The sequence below is a fragment of the Electrophorus electricus genome, chromosome 7 (genome assembly GCF_041902795.1).
Source record: "Electrophorus electricus isolate QZ-2024a chromosome 7, ASM4190279v1, whole genome shotgun sequence".
Taxonomy (NCBI): Eukaryota; Metazoa; Chordata; class Actinopteri; order Gymnotiformes; family Gymnotidae; genus Electrophorus; species Electrophorus electricus.
In genome coordinates, this window is record NC_137503.1 from 2766156 (window position 1) to 2787830 (window position 21675).

Genomic DNA, 21675 nt, shown 5'->3' on the forward strand with positions numbered 1-21675 from the left:
CGCGACGCAGGAACCGCATTATGGCTTCCAAATCATCTGGTTATGGGCCTCTGCCATCCAGCCGCACAAATACTCAGCGCGAGAGCCCAGCTCACACAGGCAGCGAAATATCTGGAGTCCAGCAGTGAGGTGAAAAGTGAAATGTGAAAGCTCTCTGATTCCCATTTTGAGCTGCGTGGACTTCTTGTTTAATTATACGTAAAGGTCAGTGGAACGACAGGAAGAGGGGGTCATTGGTTAAGGCCCTGTTTTCTGCCTAATGGCATATTCTACCTTTAGCATGCGCTCCAGACCCCATCCATCAGACACAGGCCCGTCCCACAGAATTAAAAGCACTGGCTAATACACACTGACAATCAGGCTACGATAAGACTGTAAAGAGTAGGCAAGCCCATCTGTCCAAGAATGTACTTAGAAATTGTTTACCCCGTAAGAACTTTACAAATGAAGAAAGACGAGATTATCTTGCTCTGTCGCTTGAAAGTGTACATAGTGTCTGCCCTGCAGGCTCTGTTCCTTGGTAAACATTTTTAATGTCAGTAACGTTAGTTTTTTTTTTTTCTCTTCTTCATCACTGCAGGAACGGGGGGGGAGGGTTTTAGGCCAAAGTCATCATCCCTGGCCCCTGCCCTCTGCCCCTTGACACCTGACTTCTGCCCTGTGCGGACATGCCCCAAACACTTTAGCACTTAGCGGGGCAGTTAGAGGACCTGGTGCATGACTGTCGATTCTCAGGCAGCTTCCAGCAGCCGTACAGGCGAGCTGAGAACAGGACTCCCATGCCTCCTCTTACGGGGACAAGTGCACGCAAAGTGCGTTTTAGCCAATCGGCGTCAGAGGTGCCGGTACACGATGAACTCCCATGTCACTAATCGCGGGGGAAAACCATTAAGGGTTAAAGAATTCAGGCAGGGTCAAGCTCTGGTATGAGTGTAACTCATGACAGCTAAAGTAAAATGAGAAATGAGTGTAAGTCATGGCAACTAAAGTTTTTGTGTGTGTGTGGGGGGGGGGCTGAGACTGAACAGATAGATCCTAAGCAGATCCTTCTCTCTGCATGTAATTGCTCAGATAAGGGGATCTCAGGCAGACAGCAGGCAACTTTGTGATTTACAGCTCTCTAATGCTCCCGACTTCAAAGCCTCCCGGAAAAATCATTAATAGATATATTTAACAATGTGAAACATTAGTCATTGCCAACACATTCTCCCTGTAACAGTGCTTGAAATAAAGAGAGCGCCTTAAAGAGCTGATTTCAAACACTTTATTAATATGTAATGAGATAACTCTTCTGGTCTTTATTTCTTTCCTTTTGGTTCTCGTTTTGTTTTTTGAGAACAAGACTTTGGATAAAACGCTATCTTACACAACACAGAAGATCATTGGCTTGTTTTTATGTTTTAATGTCTTTTTTTCCCTACCTTTTTATAGTTGTATCAGAGCATTCACGGCCATGCATACTTTCAGCTGTATAGATTTCTCTTCCTGTTCATTTTGAACTTTTCCACAAAAATAAATAAATACATTTTTAAAAATGCACGATTGCTCAGTCAAAATCCACAAAGGATATGATAAATCCACCCAGAGACTGATGTTACATTATTCACTACTTATATCATTAAGCAGATCTCTAAAAATCAAACAGTGGAAAATTGGTGGCTTGTCTTTCTCTTCGTGTGCTTCTTCCAGCACCAGGAAAGAGATCTGCAGATTTGTTTAATGAGCTCTCCTCTGCACGTCTCGCCCTGCTTTGGCTGATTAATGAAAGCATTTGGTGACCTTTTGCTGTTCTTCTAGAGCGCTGAGCCCCCAGCTCAGGGGCTCTGGCCTTCTCCCACCCTTCGTCCGGCTCCGTGAGAACAGCCTGTGCCCTGAACACTGTCGTGCCGGCATTAGCGCCGCATTTCCACTCGCTCGCGCTCGAGTCTCTCCCGGTTACGCAAGCGCTTTCCACAAATCACGCTTCTTTTCCCAAACACCTCGGAACACAGGAGGCGTTTAATATAGGACCCGCATGCCGGCTAATTCGCCCCAACCACTCCCTTTCCAGTTGGAGCGGCTGTCCCGAGCTACTCAGCTGTCATGTGTTTCTCGTAGTTGCATGATGTCCTAATTTCCTGGGTGCACCGAGGCCAGCGGGTGGCAGCTGATGGGGTGATCCTGAGTAAATGTACTGTTTGCCAGCCCTGCTGCCAAGGTCTCCAGACTGGCCATCTAAGCCCAGGGTTTCAGTGGCTCTGACTAATCACACATTCAACCCCCCCACCCCCCAACAGCATGCCTCCTGAACCGAATCCACTAAACATGCGAGGCTATTTTTAACTTTAAATGTTCATATAGCATTCCGACATCTCTGATTACCATTCAAATGAAAAATATTATAAAAAGACTCTGAGCAATCCTAAGGTGAGCTAGGTTGTGGGGGTTGGATCCTTTTAGATCTTTTGACTGTAACTTTTTGAGCGCTTTTCCTAGTCAACCTATTCCACGTCTTTGGCCTCTCTGTGGGAGTGTGTTCATTCAGTGCTCCCAGCGAGTGCGTGGATAACCCAGCACTTAACAGGAGAGGTATGTGCTGTTGTCGTGAGCCGCGGATGGCTTAATGGATTATTATTGTTACTGCGTTCCCTCAGTGAATGCCCCGAAACGGGGAAGAGGCTTAGAAATTCTTTTTTAAAGATCCCTATCTTAGACAACCTACCACTAGAAATAAATGCATCAGGCCTGGGTATGGATTGGGTACTTCTTCTTTTTTTTTTTATATCAATGCCCTCCTGAGGTGGTAAGAAGAAAGAGAGTTGAACAGATCTCTAAGAGTGCACCTATACATGCTGTCAGCAGTGAGCAATCTGTTTGACCTTTGGCAAGAAAAAAGACAAAAAAAAAAAAAAAAACTAAAACGATTTTTATGCTCCTAACATTGATTTGGAGTGACTTTGTGAAGAGGTTTGTGTGTGTGCATTTTTTGTCTTACCCTAAAGAAAACCTGTAATGTTAATTTTACAACTTTTATGAGCAGCAGTGTTTACTAATGGAAACAGATGCATGAGGCCAGAGAGTTATTTTAAATGACACCATTAACGTTTTGGTTAAATGCTTTTGCACTTAGGAAGATAAAACCCAGCCTGGTGCTTGTGTGTGTGTGTGTGTGTGTGTGTGTGTGTGTGTGTGTATGTGCAGTTAGCTTCTACCCAGGTGAACTCAGAGTAAATGGGAGTAGAGTTACTAATGGGGGTAAGTCTTCTCCTTTTTGTTTGGTGAAAAAAATAAAAGAAGTATCCCGTAAACGCCTCCTTTCCAGAAGTCCATTGTAAGTCCCCGGGGAGAGCAGGAGTGAGGGGAACCAAAGAGAGAGAGAGAGGGAGAGAGAGAGAGAGAGAGAGAGAGAGAAATGGGTGGTGCTTTCAATCTCATCACATTACAAGTGCATTTGCACGATGGTGAAGATGGCCGTTTGCGAAAAGTGAGCCATGACTCTCCGGCGCTGCTCGCAACTGCGTTCTGAGCACGCTCATAATGGCCAGGATTGGGTTACGTCTCTACTTTGGGGCAAACAAGACTGGCCTTAATTGCCCTACCAATATTTGCATGTCCCTCTTCATGTTATCGAACACCGTGCTAAGTAACTGAGCACCTCCGCCCAGGTGCTATTTTAAGTTGTTTGCACATGCCACAGAAAGGCTGTTGAAACAGAACAATTACTAACCAGATTTCACACCGTAATGGTGAGATAAAGGCCTTCTCGGTTTTCCTGGGCCAGCTTACTGGCACGAGGATGCAACAGGAAGAGTGCTCACGAGGGGTCGCGCCCTCGATCGTCAGCTGACCTTGGTGCAAATGAAGTACACTCCTTCACCCCCCCACCGTGCTGAGGGTTCTGACGCCCCTCTGACATTGTCAGAGGAGGCAGAGGTTCTGGTTTGGATGAGTCTTGGGATTAATTATTAATGTGTATAACGTAAGCATGGCTAAGGGGGGAAGGCTGTACTCTACAGACGGTGTTTTAGGAGCACATACCATATTAGTGCGGCCAGCTGACTGTGTCAGTGCTAATGACGGCGGGCACCGAGCGGCACTCGGGGGGGGGGGGGGGGGGGGGGGGGGGTGTAATGGTAAACGCATGTACCATTCGCAAAGAGCCCCAGTTTTGATAGTGACTGGGGAGAAGAGGATTATGGGCCATATTTACACAACTCCTTTGAAGGCCTCCGATGCACTTTGAGTAACAAGAGACTCGGAATCCAGCTGTCAGGAATAACACTCTTCCAGCATTTCACTTTTCCTGGTGGTTTTTTAAACATGGATTCTGTTTTAGGACTTGTCTCAGCAGTAAATCTCAGAGCGTCACCCTCCAACATGGACAGTCTGCGTTTCCTGATTAGCCAACAGTTTTAAACAGCACACAAACTGAATACATACGGGCACGCTCCGTTTCTTAAAGGCACAAATCTCCTTCTTGTGTATATATGGCAGGAAAAAAACCCCCACAAGGCCTGGTGGTGCGTCTGCTGGCACGCCTGCCACAGCAGAGCCACGGCTCTCTTAAAGATCATCTCAGAAACGGCTTCGCAACATGCCACATTCCTGGATGATGAGCTCATTGATAGTGATGAAATGTCGACCTACGTAATGACAAGCTAAGTGCACAGGGTTTACACCCACTCTCACACATTTACACAGCCCCCTCACCACCTGACCAAACAGCCAGAAAAGAAAAACAAAAAAAATTCCATCCTTTATTTCTTTGACTTTAGCCATTGTCTTGTTTGGTATTCATTGCCAATTATCCAAAACAATCTAAAATGAATGCTGCTATTTGTAATACAGATAATCAGATTATCATCTTTAAGATTAACATTTTAAAATATTTTCCCCCCCTGTTGTCGTCTTAGGCTCAAAAGAAAATGAAGATCACACTTTCAGAATTACTCCCATCCAGACATATAAACAGATGGGCCAGACAGACATATAGACCCAGACAGACAGACAGATATGCAGATATTTTATTGATCCTAAAGGAATATGCAGAGTTACAACAGCAAACAAAGAAACAGTAGACGTCCTACGCATATATTAAAGGATTAAAGATGAAAGCAAGCCCTGCTGGCCCTTGTGTGTGCAGGGAGAGTACGGCACTAAAACGCCCACGCGATGCCCATTCTGGCAACACCGGTGCAGTGGAACCATTTGATGCTGAAGCACAGCCACAGCTCAAACTACGTGCTCTCTCCACATCTGTCCTGTGAACAGGCGAGGGCCTGTACAAAAGAGCAGCAGGCCCAAGCATGCCATGGCATTGTAACAGCTGTTTCCAGAAGCCAGTCTCTTCTCTCTCTCTCTCTCTCTCTCTCGCTCTCTCTCTCTCTGTCTCTCTCTCTCTCTCTCTCTCTCTCTCTCTCTGCCTGTCTCAAAATTTCTAAGTGATTTAAATATGATACATTCCAAGCAGAAACAAGGCGACCGAAATCTTAAAAGGATAAAAATAATAAAATGTGCACTGAAGGTATTAGCGCCCACAGCGCTGACCAGACAATGACCCTCTGCCCCCTGCGCTCACACCTACCACCACGCACGGCGACCACTCTGCAGAATGGGAGCGTCATTTGCCTCCGAGCAGAGGAGCTGTTTGTTTGGCCTCCATTAGACTGGGCTCCATTAGCTCTGCTTCCTTTGTGCCACTTCAAAGCCAGATGTGAAATATGGGTTATGAGTGCATGAGTGACATTTTCAAACGCTACCTTTAGTGTCTCTTTAGCATTTGAGTTTGGCTATGTGTAGAGAACATTAATGACTGCAATGCCACACGTCACAGGCATTACACATTAGCCCAGTTTTGGGAAAAGGGATTTTTTTTTTTTAAAGGGTTTTCCAGGGTGAATTTTCGTGTTGTATTATGAGGTTGTGCCTTGTGCCATCAAGAATAAAACACACAGAACAAGAATTAAATGAAAGATTTAATAATGACTAATTATTTTGAGGGTTTTTTTTAAGTGTAGTGAAATATATAATTAATTTCCTTTTTATAAAGATTGAATTCCTTTCTTGTGTTATCATTAGCATCATGTCAAACACGATTACCCTTGTCTCTGCAAACTTAAGTGTATTAGTTTAATAAATATAATAGATGTAAAAATTAATTTTCAAATTTCTCATTTTCAGGTCACTTTAGCCTTTAAGGTTTTGTCCAACCAAAATAAATGTAAACATAGAACAGTCTTGTGTGACGACAATCACCTGTTTTTTTGATTGATTGTTGTTGTTTTGTTGTACTTTGTAGATCAGTGCCGTATCCATCACACATGAACACATGGTACAAAACAATAATTAAACAGGACACTTTAAGTAGGACAACTGGAACTTTGTGCTGAGCACAAGACAGCACACTCTAGTCTGGGCCAGTCCAGTGCTTGAGTTTCACAGCTAGACCAAACTGCACTTAGGCAGCAGGGTTTGTGTTAAAACTGATTTAAATTCCTCATGCTGTTTCTACCAAGGCAGACTGTTAAAAACTTCACCCGTTACGCCCCACCCCCCTGCCGGAGTGAAGACTTTAAAGGGGACGTCCTTCCGCCAGGCCGACGTACACACCGTATCGTGGTCTTTCCTTCCTCCCACGGCTAAATTCTGCAAAGCACTGCTTGATCTCATCCATCGGTGGGTTTTTGTCAGAAAACATTCATTAAAAGGAACGCAGCAGGACAGCCACCAACATGTAAAACCCACAGGAGTGTTAACCACTAGGCCACATGATGTGCGGACCTTAAAGAGGACCGTAGAAATAGGTGAAAATTAGCAAATTTCTCAAAGAATGGAAAATTCAACTGTTAAGTGTTTCTGTAGCAAATTGAAACGCCTGATTAAGGGCAGAGCAATCCAATGTTCTCAAGAGAACCTTTTTATGAAAATGTTTCCAACTCCGATTATCAAATCAGAACTCCAGACAAGAATCTTGGGTAATGCACGATGGCACATCCTAAGGTTTTGACGAAATTTGCAAAGCATACGGCCGACATGTTCAGTCCATGTGTCGTTAAGGTCCACCTGCCTAATGACCGAGGCGGATCCATCCTGGCTTTCTGGGTATGCTAATCAGACCCCTTCATACCCATTAGGTCGAGCGACGGTTTCCAATAGCGATTTGTTCGGTAAATAGTCCATTCAGGCTGCACGGAAACACCTTCTGCCCCTCTCTGCAGTAATTGAATCTTCAAAGGGAGATTTTCCCCTGCATTCGTAGCGATGAATAGTGCGCCGCTTTGAAAAGAGGCCCAAGGATACATGTTTATCCGTTTTCAATTAGCCACCCCATCATCCGCCTTCATAATCACTGCAAAGAAAGATGCAGGGACACAATGGAGGGGCAGATAGATGGTGGACGATGGCACTACATTCAGAAAGGTTAATGAAAAAGCACAGTTTTGCTAATGAACCCTTTTCTCGAGAGAAACTCTTTGGGACCAGATGAGATAAATTGCTGTGATAACACAAAGCACTTGGGTCTTCTAATGGAAAAAATTAATGCGTGGAGTGTTCTTTTTGATACCACAGGTAATCTATATCTCGACAGATCACAGATTAAGAACATTAAGAAGTTCATAGTATGGATATGCATTTTTCATTCGTACAATACCAAATCCGCACCACTTCTTTTGACAAAGGCGATTTATAAAACAATACAAGACTACACACTGCTTTAAACATTTCAACCAATGGGTATGAAGCTTTTTATGATATAACTTTACAATCAAATGCTAGATTTTGTATTATTTGGTACCCCAAACCAAAAAATAAAAAACAAACATTAATAACAAAAAACAAAACAAAGTTTAAAAAAAGAAACAACAAAAACTGGATAGGATAGGAAAAAGAAGTGCCTTTTAATCTTATTTTTTTATTAATTAAATACACCATACTGGAGCAAATGTCTCTGAAAATATCACAAATAGATTTCTCTCTCATTCAGCATTTATAAGTTGACAGCGATGATCTTTTTTGTTTGGTGCTGTGGTTTTGGGTTCAGATAAGAAGGGATGGGGTTAGCTGTTGTCAGGTGTAGAGTGTACGGTAGCCACATTGGGACAAAAAACATTTACATGCATACATACATGATCATTTTACAAATACGCCGAGAGTGTTCATGATTTGATTTGCACAAAAAAGCTACGGATACTTTTTTCTTCCAACCCAGTCTTTTTGATGTTTATATCACCCAAAATGAAACACATTCCCTTTACAACATTTAAAATATAGAAAGAGGAGACACCATGTTGCGAAGAAAAGAGAATCGATAAGGAAGCAAAGAGAAAATAATAAAGAGGAGAAATGCATTGTCTGTTTCGCTCCTATTAATTATCCCACAAATTCAAAACGCCGCAGCTAATTAGCTTAATTTGTCTTACTCTCCCTTTCATTCTCTTACCCGAAATGTCCTTTTGCTTGGTCTCTCTCTTGAGTTTTACTTTCTTTCTCGTTATGTCTTTGAGTCCCTCAGGGTCCGAGCAGTCTCCTGGAAGTCAACTAGTCCACGGAGTCCTCAGTTTTCCACCGGAAGCGCACCAGCGCTGTTATTCCACCTGTGACGAGGGTTTCTGGGGTGGGGCAGGGGGCACGTGTGTTGCAGAGGAACTCTGGGATATTGGTGGGAAGAGAGGGAGGGGTGTGGGGGTGTGGCGGTGGTCAGGACAGAGAAGTCTGCAGTGACAATGAGCGAAGGCTGAAATGAAGGCACACGTCCCGCTGTTAGCAACGCCTCCCTCCTAACACACCTGAGAGAGAGAGAGAGAGACACACAGAAACGGAGAGAGCAAAAAATCATGTTGGACAAATCCAAAACAGAGCAAACATCACTGTAAAGTAGGGCAGTGTGTGCAGACAGGGAAAATTACACATCAGTCCGCCAAACTCTGTTCTAGTTTAAGCAACGGCAACTCGCTAATTTATGAGAAATAAGCTAGCTTCGGTTGCATGTCATTTTAGGTGAAATGGTACGTGTTTCTTAGCCTGCATGTGTATGTGTGTTTGGCGATGCTAGGTAAGAACAGGCCAAGGCACAGCAAAGCTAGCACGTGCTAAAACATAGCACGAGCAGCATCCTAAAAACAGCAGTAACGTCCAATGTACTCCAGAATAGCTGCTGAAAAGATTTCTGTGTCTAATGAAGGAGGTGCTGGCGCTGCCAGCACTGCTTCATTTATTGATCACCGAGGTTTTGGAGACCATCTGCTGTCCTATTTCCTCCGCATTAACAGTAAAGCCCATTTTATGAAGTTGGTCTCTTTTTTTCTGGGTGTGCACAATGCTTCGGCACAGCCCCCAGGGTACCGCGCTTCTGCATCGCAGATCAACAGGGGCGAATCTACCCTCGTATAAACAGCCTCGTTCTGCTTCCACGGTGGGAAGCAACTTCTCTCTCTCTCTCTCTCTCTCTCGCTTCCCATCTTTCGCACTTTCTTTTTTGTTTTAAACATTCTAGGGGGAAATTTGCTTCTCTTTCTTCTTTCTTGAAGTTACTAGCAGGGTTTCAGTCTATTAGTAATTGCAAACCCCCCTGCTTTCGGGGGCTAATTATGGAGAGGGAGGCTGAGAAGGTTCGTCTCCCCCAGGTCCAGCCTCAGCATGAGAAAGGTAATTTGTCTGTCCTGAACAAAGAGATTAGGGAGAAGCTGGGAAGCTACTTAATAAATGAGCATCAAATGTCCGGAGCCTCCGACACGGACAACACCAATTATGTCACCATGAAATCACACATAATAAAAACAACCCCAGCCAGACAGGACCTCATATCCGCCACAGCAAGCACGTGTCGGGCTGCTCAGCCGCACAAACCCCCACCCCAACGTAGGTTTCACACCTCAATCCTGTGTGTTTGGAGGAGCCAGGCTGGTTGGCTCAGATCCAGGCTGAAGGCAGAGCAGGGTCTTCTGCACGACACCGGGTGTGTGCTGTAGTAGCATGCAGTCTGGTGCATTTGCCCATAATAGCTCTCTATACCAAGTGCTGAGGAAAGCATCAGTCGTCTCCAGCATCTGCTGAGAACACTTGGAGTTCTTTCTTATTTTGCTCTGGTGAGAGTGGAGAGGCGTCTGTGTGTATTTAAGAATTTTCCCTCCGCTATAATTAAAGCAGCACGGCCAATATTCAGATTGCGTTTTAACATTAATAATTCAGCTGTTTTCACTACAATTGATGTCGGCACATAAATAAGCGATGAGGCCTCATATTTAGCAAGGCAGCCGTGGAACGAGAGCGGGGAGGGGGTGCGGAACAGAGGGCTTAAACAGACAGTTAGAATTAAGCTAGATAATGCAAAGGCTTTCAATTTGAAACGCAAGGAGCTCTTAGTGCTGATTTGTGGAAGGGACGAGCTCTTAAAAGGCTCGTGACGGAGTACTGAGCCTAATGGAACCCTCTCTCTCTCTCTCTCTCCTCCTCCCTCTCTCCCTCTCTCTCCCTCTCATTTCTCCTCTTCTCTCCCCTCTTGTTTTTGCATCTTATTTTTCTCAGCTCTCCTTTGCTCTCATTTCTGATACTTCCCCTGTTCTCAGTTTCTCGTCTGTTCTACTCTGCTCTTCTCTCTTATGAAATACACACACACACACACACACACACACACACACACACACACACACACACACACACACACACACACACACACACACACACACACACACACTTGCTGTACTCTGATACTGGTGACCTGTGTACTATACTCTTGTAATGGTGACCTGGGTGCTATACTCTGGCGTTGGGGGCCCGGGCCCTATACTCTGGCGGAGGAGGTAAATATCCTCAAACGGCTCACTTTGAGTTCATGCTGTAGTGGGGGTGAGATCAAATAACCAAACCTGTACATGAACATGGAAAATTATACTGGCGTTAATGCTGTGGAAAACACCTCAGCAAGTTACACAAGTCTTCTGTTCCTCAGCATTCCCTTTATGAGTGCAGTACAAAAATTAGGCTACCTGAAGTACTTGGGAAAGACCAGATGATATTTTGACCACAAGGCAATAAGTGCAGATCTGCTGATTGGCATCTGTGAACACTAAAAATTCAAACCTGTGTCATCAGAAATGATGGAAAAATCTATCTGCTGTGCAAAATTAAAATTTGCCTTTGGTCAATAAGATTTAATATCTATTGCGGGTTTTGCGGCAAAGCATAAATGAATCAATGTCATCAATACGTAATCAGTATGAAATACTGAGACGGCAGAATTATGTCGGGAGCTTCCGCCAGCTCTCGTCCGTCTCTCTCTTAAGCAACACCAAGCTTGCGTTAGCAGCGTGCTCATTTTAGAGGGCTGACATTAATTGTGACAAATTAGCTCTCAGCCAGCCTGAATTGCGCTCGTCTTCCAGGCCTGACCTTGGGCCTGGGGGCTTCTGGGGAGGAAGTTAAAGTGCTTTTGGACCTGCTGTCATTTTTTCCCCTTTAAAAAGCAATCGGGCTGCTGTCACGCCTCCTGTGTCATCCTGCCTTTGTAGCCGTGAGACTTGTAGTTACTTGCGAGTGTGGGTAAATGTAATTGCTAAGCTAACGGCTCGCGCACAAACGACAGTGTGAACAAAGCCTGTATCGGTTTCTATATGTAGCAAACATGTGCAGCGAATGGAGACGTAGTGAATTTAGGCCTGTGTGGCTCCTTCTGCATGTGCGCTGTTCGTGAGGTTGTGAGTGTCTCAGGAAGGCAGGAAGGGGCGATTCTCCCACCTTCTGATCGGGCAGTAGTGGGTTCGTCTGCAGTGAACTCAAATGGCCGTTAATGAGTGCTGTGGGTCGGTCGTGTTCACAGAACAAGCTGCCATTGATGTAGTGGAACCTGTCTCCAGGGACCAGCCTGTTCCGGCATGTGGAACATGTGAAACACTGCCATAGGGAGGAGGGGGAAAAAGACTCCATTACCCAGAATCCAATGCATCTGTCCATAATCCAATGCTTCTCTCTCCCTCTCACTCACACAGACACTTATGCATGAATAACTAAACAAGTTGAGGAAGTGTTTTAAAAAGTTTAAAATGAAGCAAGATACTTTAGGTAAATGTGTGTGAACACACACATACAGACGTGATTTTTAATCATTATTTTTGTTATTGTTTAATATATTAGAAAATATGGTCTTATATAATATCATATAGCTAGAGAAAGATTATAAGGCAAATAGGTTTTATTATGAATAAACAAACAATTTGCATGGATGGCATCAGAGGTCTGTTACCTTGAGGTGGTACACGTTTCCTTGTGCCCTCATGACCAGTTCACTGGCTGGGATGGACTGACCACAAGCACTGCAAGCTCCACTGTTTCCAAATAACCTACCAATGCACGCACACACACACAGTTAGCAACACTGCAGACAGACATAGGTGTAAAACTCATCAACACAACAGCTAAGTGTGCAAAACACAGAGAGACAAAGGAAGAGAGACAAGGAGATGGAGTGAAACAATTAAAACAATTAAAAGACATTTTAAAAACAATTAAGACATTTTAAAAACCATTATAAGTCAACCAAGTAATGTTACACCAGAGTTGTTCTGAGTATTGTTTAACTATAAATAAACAAGAATGAATGTACATAACACCCACCCACCAACACACACACCCAAACAAACACACACACACACACACACACACCAAATTGACATGTTTTACTGGCTGTTTATAAGGAAATCTACCACGCCAAAGAGCTTTAGCCTAAATCATTTCAGTCCTGAGCCTGTAGCGAGCGCCACACACAAAATGCATGGAGAAACAAATGACATCTCAAATTTTTCTGATGTTGGAAAACACAAAATCTTAGCAACACTGGCCATCTGAACCAATAACGCGCTCAGCGCTCCAGAAGCGTTTGACCCTGGTGCTGGCCCGGGCATTACCTGTGGGGTGCAGTCCCCCCTCCCATTTTGCTACTTAATAAAAACCTGGAACATAAGCAATCAGGACCTAAGAGGATTTGATTGTACATCTAGGCGGAGACATAGTGCTTTTGCCATTAGGAGCACGCCATCGCCAACGCGTTTCCATTAGGAACCCTGGGCTACCTGGGCCTGATATATAATGTGCATGGGTTAACCTTTTCAATCATGGTGTCAACACTTTAGATTCTCTCCGTGCTCATCTTTTTCCTCTCTAACCTTCTCTCTCTCTCCGGCTCTCGATAATGAAATGCTTGCTCTGGCTTCCCCCTTCTATCTGCCTTCTGAGTCCACAATTTAGATTACTTCATCTCAGAGAGCAACAAACTGAATGAAATTTCGATTTGAGCAGAAAGTAATTTACTGGGATCTCGAGCCATTTGTCATCATATCTCACTGGGTGTTTACTCTATCACTGCACTTTTCCTATGCAATCAAATAAGACCACAGCATCTGACAAGCTCAGGGGGGAGAGGGAGGGAGAGAGAGAGAGAGAGAGAGAGAGAGAGAGAGAGAGAGAGAGAGAGAGAGAGAGAGAGAGAGAGAGAGCAAAGGTGGCAATGAAGAAAGAGAAGGATAGAAGAAGAAAGACGTAGAGCGGGAGTGGGAGGAAAGGAGAGAGAATTGCAAGAGGTGTAGCCAAGGAGAGGATAACGCTAGAGAGATCACATTCCATAACACGACCTGCTCCGAAGAGCTAATGAAAAATCGATATGATATATATTTAAACAAAATGTTGCCTAAGGGAAGATTCATTTTGTAATGGGAGCAGTCGATGATTTTGTTCTCTATGATGGAGTCTAATTTCGTTCGTCGGAAGCTGCGGACGTGCGAGTGGGAGGCGCTGTGGCGTGGCGGGGCCAGCTCTGTGGACTCGGCACGGGGCGGCGCGTTCTGCTCGAACAGCGGCGCTGAGCCTTTAGCGGCGCCTCGCGATTGGCTGCTTACAGGAGAGGAGAGAAACAAATTTTGCCGCGGCATCGATTGGCGAGGCTCAATCAAAACTCAATTTCAAAAGTAATTAGCTTTAGGCCTGTGACAACAGCGCAGCTTCCACGGCGTAAATTGAACGGACGAGCCGAGAGAAAATGTCAGAGGGATATCTTTAAACGCTGCCACTGGACCCACCTGGAAAATGACATCTACCCTAATCTTCAGACAGCGATCTGACTCAACACAGCGTTCACTCGGAAAAGCTCCTTCACACCCTCGAACCATCACGACACAGCCCGGATTTCGCTATTTACAAATACCCGTTATTCGTGAGGGTTTTTTTTTTCTTTACCGTCTCTTTAATTTCCCCAGTGTGGATGTCTTTACGAGAAACTGAAAAGACTTAGAGAAACAATCTCTAGGCCACCCGTTCTCTTTGGCAGTGTGCGCTATACATAGCGGGTTAATGATTTGACCAGGGGACGCCTCCTGATAGTATTTGATTTAAAGGCCTGAAGGCGATAGGTGCTCAATTAAGTTGCTATCAGTCTGCTTCTGGCCCCCTAATGGTCTCTCTCTCCATCGAACTCCTTTGCTGGGCAGAGGATGGGGAGAGAGCTCAGGTCAGTATAATTAACGCCAGGAGACTCTTTAATTGCAGTGACACTGCTGGTTTTCACACCCTTCTCTTCAAATCTCAGCTCTCTCTGCTTTTGTTGGGTTTTCTTTTTTTCTTCCTTCAGGCTATTCACCACAGCAATCAATCACACATAACGAAACATGGTCTTGTCACAGAAGGTTGAGTTATTAACACTTTCCATTTTGGAGCACAGGGATAAAAACAGACAGTACTTGCCATGTCTGTCTTTCATTAGACAAACACACACACACACATTTTATATATATATATATATATATATATATATATATATATATATATATATATATATATATATATATATATATATATATATATATCTCACACACACACACACATATATATATATATATATATATATATATATATATATATATATGTGTGTGTGTGTGTGTGTGTGTGTGTGTGTGTGTGTGTGTGTGTGTGTGTTGGGTTTTTTTTTGGAAGCTGTCTACACTCCATAGCTGATGTCTACTGGATTTCATTGGATGCTGGCTGTGAGGTGAATTACAACCTAGCAGAGCAATTTAGAGCCATCTGGCAAAAGCTGGCCCCTTCAGCAGGACGCTTTGAGCAGAGTGATGTAAGGTGGTACAACAATGATTTCTGCATCACAGTCCATTATAAAAATGTCTCTCGACATTAGCAGCCAAAGCACCTTAAAAGCACTAGGTCTGATTCTTAAGCCCAGCTTTGCATAATGACAAGGCTACATTAGAGGAAGAGATAGAGAATGGGGTTGAGTGAGTGAGAGAGAGAGAGAGAGAGAGAGAGAGAGAGAGAGAGAGAGAGAGAGAGAGAGAGAGAGAGAGAGAGAGAGAGAGAGAGAGAGAGAGAGAATGGAAAGGAGGGAGCATAAACATAGCCAAATTACACTTGGTTAATTCAGAGTAACAGATCTAGTCCCAAGTGGACTGAAGGCCTTGAATTAATTCTGTTATGACAAATCAAGATAAAGGTTTCCCTTAAATTGCATCCTATTTAATTAATTTCTGAGATCCCAGTTTTGTTTTTTTTCCTGGCTTAATAGTCTGCATGCTCGTGTGTTGTCGTAGTGCTGGAGTGGGCTGAGTTCAAAGTGATATTGAATAACCAACTATTAGATTTACCTTGCACATTCGATTGGAAAAGTGCCATTTAATTACCTAGGCCTATTCAATTAAAGTGCAGTGTTGTTCCCAGCTCTGTAGCCGCCCAACCTCGGGGGTCACGTTCTGCCTCCCTGCCTGCACGAAGTCTCTCCCTCTATCTGGACCCTCTAAAGCGCAAATTGAGCACCTAATGGCGTTTTCGGCGGCACGCTTTCGGAGGCCGCACATTTCCACACAAAGCGTAGCTGCTCATTTTATATGTTTCATTTGTAGTTTATCATATTGATATGAAAAAAAAACAAAAAAAAAACCTCATTTTTAAAGCCATAAACAACTTAAGAATAACTTAGGAACAGCCCTTGACTCTAATGACTCGTACTTTAATCTGTCTAACTCCCGACAAAATTTCAACTTACTGCCACATTCTGGCTCGTGCACCAGGTTAGAACTGTAAGCTTAATTCGCCACTAGGCCTTAGCAGTGCGTAGAGTGTGCACTAAATAAAGTTCAAGTGTAAGTTGTATCTTCTCCTCTGTGACTGAATTTGAAATAGGCCCAGGCAGTTGTGCCTGTGCAGGGTGTCCGTGGCACCTGCCTGATTGAAATTAGGTGGGCCTCATCCTAGACCAATCACCTCATCTGCATTAGAGGAAACACGAGCTTGCTCCTGTGTCCCAACCAATCGGGTGACTGCATTTTGCTTCAGTTGTTTTAATGTAAGTCAGTCATATAACTTGATTATTTACACCGCAAGGCCAATTTAATAATCTATTAGAAAAATAAGTCGGCCCCTTTATACAGCCCACGCCCCACCCCCCCAAACAACCAGAGGGAAATGGCCTTCACAATAATCCCCCCTTCTCTCTCTCTCTCTCTCTCTCTCTCTCAAAAGCCAATTTGGTTAATTAAATGTTTTGTTTGCGATGTGGCTCTCATTCATTTCGGATGCGTCACTGGGAGAGGATTGGAGCCAGGAACTAGATCTCATTAGATAAAACCCATCAGGACCAAAGGGAAATGCATGGGGACTCTAATTAAAGCTTTTAATTGTGTGGACTCACTGTCAGATGGTTTTCCCTCCTCTCTTATCTGTCCTCAGATCACAGGCCCGCGTGAGCCGACCGCTCGTTACAAAGGGAAGGTGGCGGCCACTCGTCTCTCCCTGCGGGCTTGACCCGCCCCCCCCCCCAAAGCCCCCGCCCCCAGGATCAGGTGGAAAGAGTGAAGGCACTCTGCACGTTTGGAGGAAGCCACTCGCGTTTAGCCCGGGCACGCACCTGCCACCACATCACCGTCTGAGCAGGACTTCACTGAGGAATCTAGACCAGGCCCAAGCCAAAGTAAACAAGCACTAATGACTAGGCTGCAGCCAACAGCATTCTCTATGCAGCTGGCCTGTGGATCAAAACCCATCAAGGGGGATTAAATCCCGCTGCTGTCAGGCTCACACACTCCAGAGCAAACTTCCAGTCGGGACGTTTGAGATAAAGAAGCAGGACAATTTCAATGTGTGACAGTCTAATATGGTACAAATGTACAAATGCTTTATTCTCAGTGGAATCTCACGTTCAGTTCATCAACACGTCAGCAACGATGAATCTTTAGTGTTAAACCGAACGAACGGGACCAACTTCTCGGGTCGGGGAGCACTTCACCTGCCCTTCTGGAGGTCAAACTGTTGACTGATTAGCCTGTCAAATCAGGCCATTCACATTAGGTGAGTGAGACTCTGGGCATGTAGCCTCTGCTCCAAGTGTCAGACAGCCTTCTATAAATATTTAAAAAGGCCCCTTTTTGCTAATTAAACCGTCTCCTTCTGGTTCACAAATATACTGGACAGGAAAAGAAAACCCCCTTTACATTCCTGCCGAGCTCAAGGGTAGCCTTGGCCGGCTGCCAGTCTCTTCCAGGCGTTTTGAGCGTTTTGAAAATCAAACAGCACTTAAGGCCTACGCCGCGCCCATCGCACCTCGACGACAGAAACCACGGTAGCGGTGGAGCAGCAGGAAGAGTCTCGTACGCCTCGCTCTCTGCCAGCAGGCCAGAGCACCACCTCCTCCGGAGAGGTCCAGAGAGGGCCCCAGCGGCCAAACGTAACGAGCCAACTTCCTGTTCTCGCTGGGAAGGCTTGGCGGGATGGCCAGCACCTTGGACCTTCCGCCGTAATGTACCCCACGCCTTCTCATCATCGCACTCCAACGTTATTTCAAACAGCTATCGAACCACCCCAGTGCCCAGACGGCCCAAAAACAACCAAAACAAAACAAGGATCACTTCAGAAGTACCTGATAAAACAACGCAACGGTCACTTGAGAAATAAAATGGTACTGTGGTCACATCAGTACCTCTGTCTGTAAGATTACAACAGATGTGAGTTTCCCTGTGAACCTGTCAGTCCATGTAAAACTTCACAACATTACCCACAAACATTTATTGATCTCCATCAGTGGCCATACAGAAGAACACGCCACATGATCACCTCAGTACCGACACATCTACACACGCGCGCGCACACGAGGCCCAGCATGGACACAGACCTGATGTAGTCGTTTCTGCAGAGGATCATGCCGCTCTTGGTGTAGCAGGACGTGCCAATCTCGCCGAGCTGGGCCTGGCAGCACGAACACTTCAAGCACCTGCTGTGCCAGTAGCTGTCCATGGCGTAGAGCAGAAAGCGGTCGGCGATCTTCCCACCGCAGCCGGCGCACCGCTTCCACGGCATGGAGCCCGCCCCGACAGGTGCAGCCTGCCCACTGCCGCCAGGGTTCACCATTGTCCCCACTGAAACGCAAAACAGATGTCGTGTAAACATGTGACGGAGCACCGGGTCATTTTTGCCTACGCTGCAGGTGAACCCGGTACAGACAGGCTCACACGAGCCAGGCTCCTGTGATCACACGCTGACATGATGTGCTTCTCTGGTCACACTCTCACTGGAAACTTTTCCAACTGCAAGTGCTGAGGGAACTCCCTATTCGACTTCACCCTGTGGTGGTAACACTACCAGCGCAACAATGCTCGAACAAGTTGCGAAAAGCAGTGGTCTCCTCTGCGCATCAGTCATGCTTTGTTTGCCTACAGAGGTTCTGAGATGGTAATCTAACATGTGCGTCCTCAGGAATCAAGCTTGCCTCTCCATCATAAATCGGCACGTCTGTTTGCTGCAAGGATTTCTATCTATCTATCTATCTATCTATCTATCTATCTATCTATCTATCTATCTATCTATCTATCTATTTATCTATCTATCTATCTATTTATTTATCTATTTTTAATTCCAAAACGATCCCGTGCAGAAGCTCATTTGGAGCACGTAACGCTTGTTGTTAACGTTCGAACGCGCGTGCGTGTCTGAGCGTCGTTTGAAGTACTAATCTGTCCTTGATCTTTATCTAAATGCTGAGGTCGGCTCTTCGATGAATGTCCGCGCACTGATAACATTCGGGCCGCCAGAACAATTAAAAGAGGCGCGCGGGCTTTTGTCGAGCCGCCTAAATTGCTTTTTAAATAGCGCGTTACCCCGAGCAAGCCATTCTTCACGCGCGTCGGGGTTTTCTCTTTCGGAAGAAAAAAAAAAAAAAGCTCGCGTGGGCTACGTGTGATTGCAAATGAAGCTTAAGCAAATAACGGAGAGGTCGTTAAAGTTGCATGAGCCGCTCAGAAGTCCACGCAGTCGAGCAGCTTTCTCTACGGTTATTAGACAACGGATTTTGCAGCGAAATCACGAGGACGTTTTATTAGCAGGGCCCTCGCTGACCGAAATTAGTTTCTGAATGTCGAATCGGTCCTGACAGCCCATGCGAAAAAACAAACATCGTCCATGCACAGTAATGTCCTTTCGTGTCATCCGTGCTATTTAACGGCAAGTCACGAACTCTCGGTGTTGCTCCTGCGGCCGCGCGCCCCAACCTCTGTATTCGATGCACGCACTTCTGTTTCACCCTTCAACTAATATATTTTAATTTTTAATCCTTTCCAATTTGGTCAGGCAGGCTTCGTGGCGCGCTAAGCCAAATCTTTGTTGAAAGGTAATTAGAGGAGAGAGAGAGAGAGAGAGAGAGAGAGAGAGAGAGAGAGGGGGGGGGGGGTGGCATTCAGTAACCCCATTAGCGGAGGCTCTCGAGGACAGGCAATACCTTCGTGCTGATTACATCTCCCGCAGAAGGCTCGCAGAGCGCGGGCCCCGGAGTGGCTCTCCGGATAAACAAGACCGGACCGTCGTCAAGTTTCATTCCGGGTAGAGGCAGGAGGTTTGCACGAGGCGGGAGGGGAGGGGAGGGGAGGGGTGAGCAAAGCTTTTAACTTAAACGGGCTAACTCGCGTAATTTGCACGGACACGCCGTTTAAGCACGAGAGCGGACTCGCAGAAACGTTAAAACGGACGACAATGCAGACCGAAGGGAGCACGAGATCCACGAGAAACAGCCCCGTCCCTCGCGATAAGCGTCTCTGCAAGAGCGAGGCGTGAAGCTCTCTGTCGGAAGCCCGGCTACGGGCGATGTCTCCGTGGGAGTCGGGCTTTACCGCCAGCTCGGTGCCACACGCCTAGACGGGGTCGTCACGTGTAATCGTCATTTGCTAAGCAAACCATTCAAGCTCTCGGTGTGTTGTGCAATGGCATTAGACACGAGATCCAAGTCCGTTCAGCCAACTTGGAACTGATTAGTTGACATCTCGTAGCATGCGCACTTACTACGGTTAGGCTATGCTGTGTAATAAATAACCGTTTCCAAATCGGTTTATTTGCTTTATGTGTCTCATGCAATTCTCACTAACCACACGAGCAAAAGTCCGAGTTAAAGTTGAGCGTGTTGTGCGTGTGTGTAAAAAAAAACAACCCTCCCGCAAACTCACCTCTTTTGTCTCGTTTAAATGTAATGGCTGAATCCTCCTGACCCAAGGACTGCCGAAAAATGTACAGTATGTGGCTCTTGGTGATTAAAAAGATGCGTGCACACGGTCCACAAAGCTCTGTGACTGCATTAGGGCTACAGACAGAAGAAGGACGATCGCGCCGCGCAGGTCCAAGCGCTACCAGGGCTCGTGCCGCCTGCAGCCACGGGCTGAGTCAAATGGAGTTTGCAGATTAAATTTCCACCGGCGCGATCCTCTTCGCTCCGGTAGCCTAACCGGCGGCGCTCTCGCTCGGCGTGGTGCGAAAGGTGGCCTCGATCATTTCCGTTGAAGGTCCGCTCGTGCTCTCCGGCGCTCTTGCTCGCGTCCCTTTAGTCGTTCGCTCGCGATACATGTGTCAGTGACAGGGAGCGAGAGAAAAAAACCTAGTAAAAAAACCCCCTCCCGGATGACGTCAACCGCGCCGCAGCCAATCGCAACATGCTCCGTTGGAGCGGAATAACAAATCCGGCCAATCAGAAGATTGCGAGAGTGGCTCGGACGCTCGGAGTGAAGGAGGCGCAGTTTGCAGCCGAGCGTGCTTTTTATTATACGGGACCGGACCCGCGCGCCCGGCCCGCGACACGCCCTGCACACACAGAGGAACTCGGCCTCTCCGGTAACGGAGTACGGTCTCGTTTCAAACTGTTGTTTCCGGCCCAGTGCAGCGCTCCGCTTTGCTCCTCAATTTCGCAGCAAAGCGAACTTTTACCCTCACACCCTTCTGAAATATTTTTTTTTAACCGCTGTGAAGATCGTTTTCTGTATTCCTATCTTAGCCTTCTCTACTCTGACATTGCACTTTGTCTCTGTGCATTTTTAGTAGGCTGTCCGCATGTGGTCAGCTGCAGCGACTACACTAAGTTCACACGTAGTGTGTGTCCCCTTTGACAGAAAGACAATGCAGTTTTTTCAACAATTGAACACGTTCTTACACAGTGCCGCCATCGTCTGGTAAGAACACGAATAGCAGGCACACGAACTTAAAGATGCAATAAAAAACCTTCCCCAAAGAAATATGATTAATAAATTATGTTCATTCGCCGTGGACCCTGTTGACTTTACACAGTCGTTTGAGTTTGGTGATATAGGATGACTTTTACGTATAGCTTGGCCTGCAGCGATGTGTTTTCTTCAGGATATTTTAAAATAAACTCGGAGCTCTTAAAAAAAAACCTTTAAA

The 21675-nt window shown here is 45.7% G+C and overlaps 2 protein-coding genes across 2 annotated transcripts in view; one reads left to right on the forward strand and one right to left on the reverse strand.

The window, feature by feature from the left end:
• Positions 1 to 18130, forward strand: part of LOC113584538 (uncharacterized) — a 105738-nt gene extending 87608 nt beyond the window's left edge. Inside the window, exon 5 of the mRNA XM_081717379.1 lies at positions 16699 to 18130. Within this exon, the coding sequence (XP_081573505.1) occupies positions 16699 to 16954 (256 nt within the window). The 3' untranslated portion in view covers positions 16955 to 18130. The remainder of the gene's footprint in view (positions 1 to 16698) is intronic.
• On the reverse strand, positions 7645 to 20870 carry lmo4b (LIM domain only 4b). Its single transcript, XM_027021513.3, has 5 exons — positions 20454 to 20870; positions 18137 to 18380; positions 12218 to 12314; positions 11713 to 11868; positions 7645 to 8765 (listed from the first exon to the last, which is right to left on the reverse strand). Exons 2-5 carry the CDS (start codon positions 18370 to 18372, stop codon positions 8757 to 8759), a joined length of 498 nt encoding a protein of 165 aa, XP_026877314.1. The 5' UTR covers positions 18373 to 18380; positions 20454 to 20870; the 3' UTR covers positions 7645 to 8756.
• Between the last annotated feature and the right edge of the window lie 805 nt (positions 20871 to 21675).

Coding starts and splice junctions, on each gene's coding strand:
- lmo4b (XM_027021513.3), bottom strand. CDS start 18,372: ATGGTGAACCCTGGCGGCAGTGGGCAGGCTGCACCTGTCGGGGCGGGC. Junction 12,315..18,136: donor TGCAGAAACGACTACATCAG/GTCTGTGTCCAT, acceptor GTGCATTGGTAG/GTTATTTGGAAACAGTGGAG. Junction 11,869..12,217: donor GAAACGTGTACCACCTCAAG/GTAACAGACCTC, acceptor TCCCTATGGCAG/TGTTTCACATGTTCCACATG.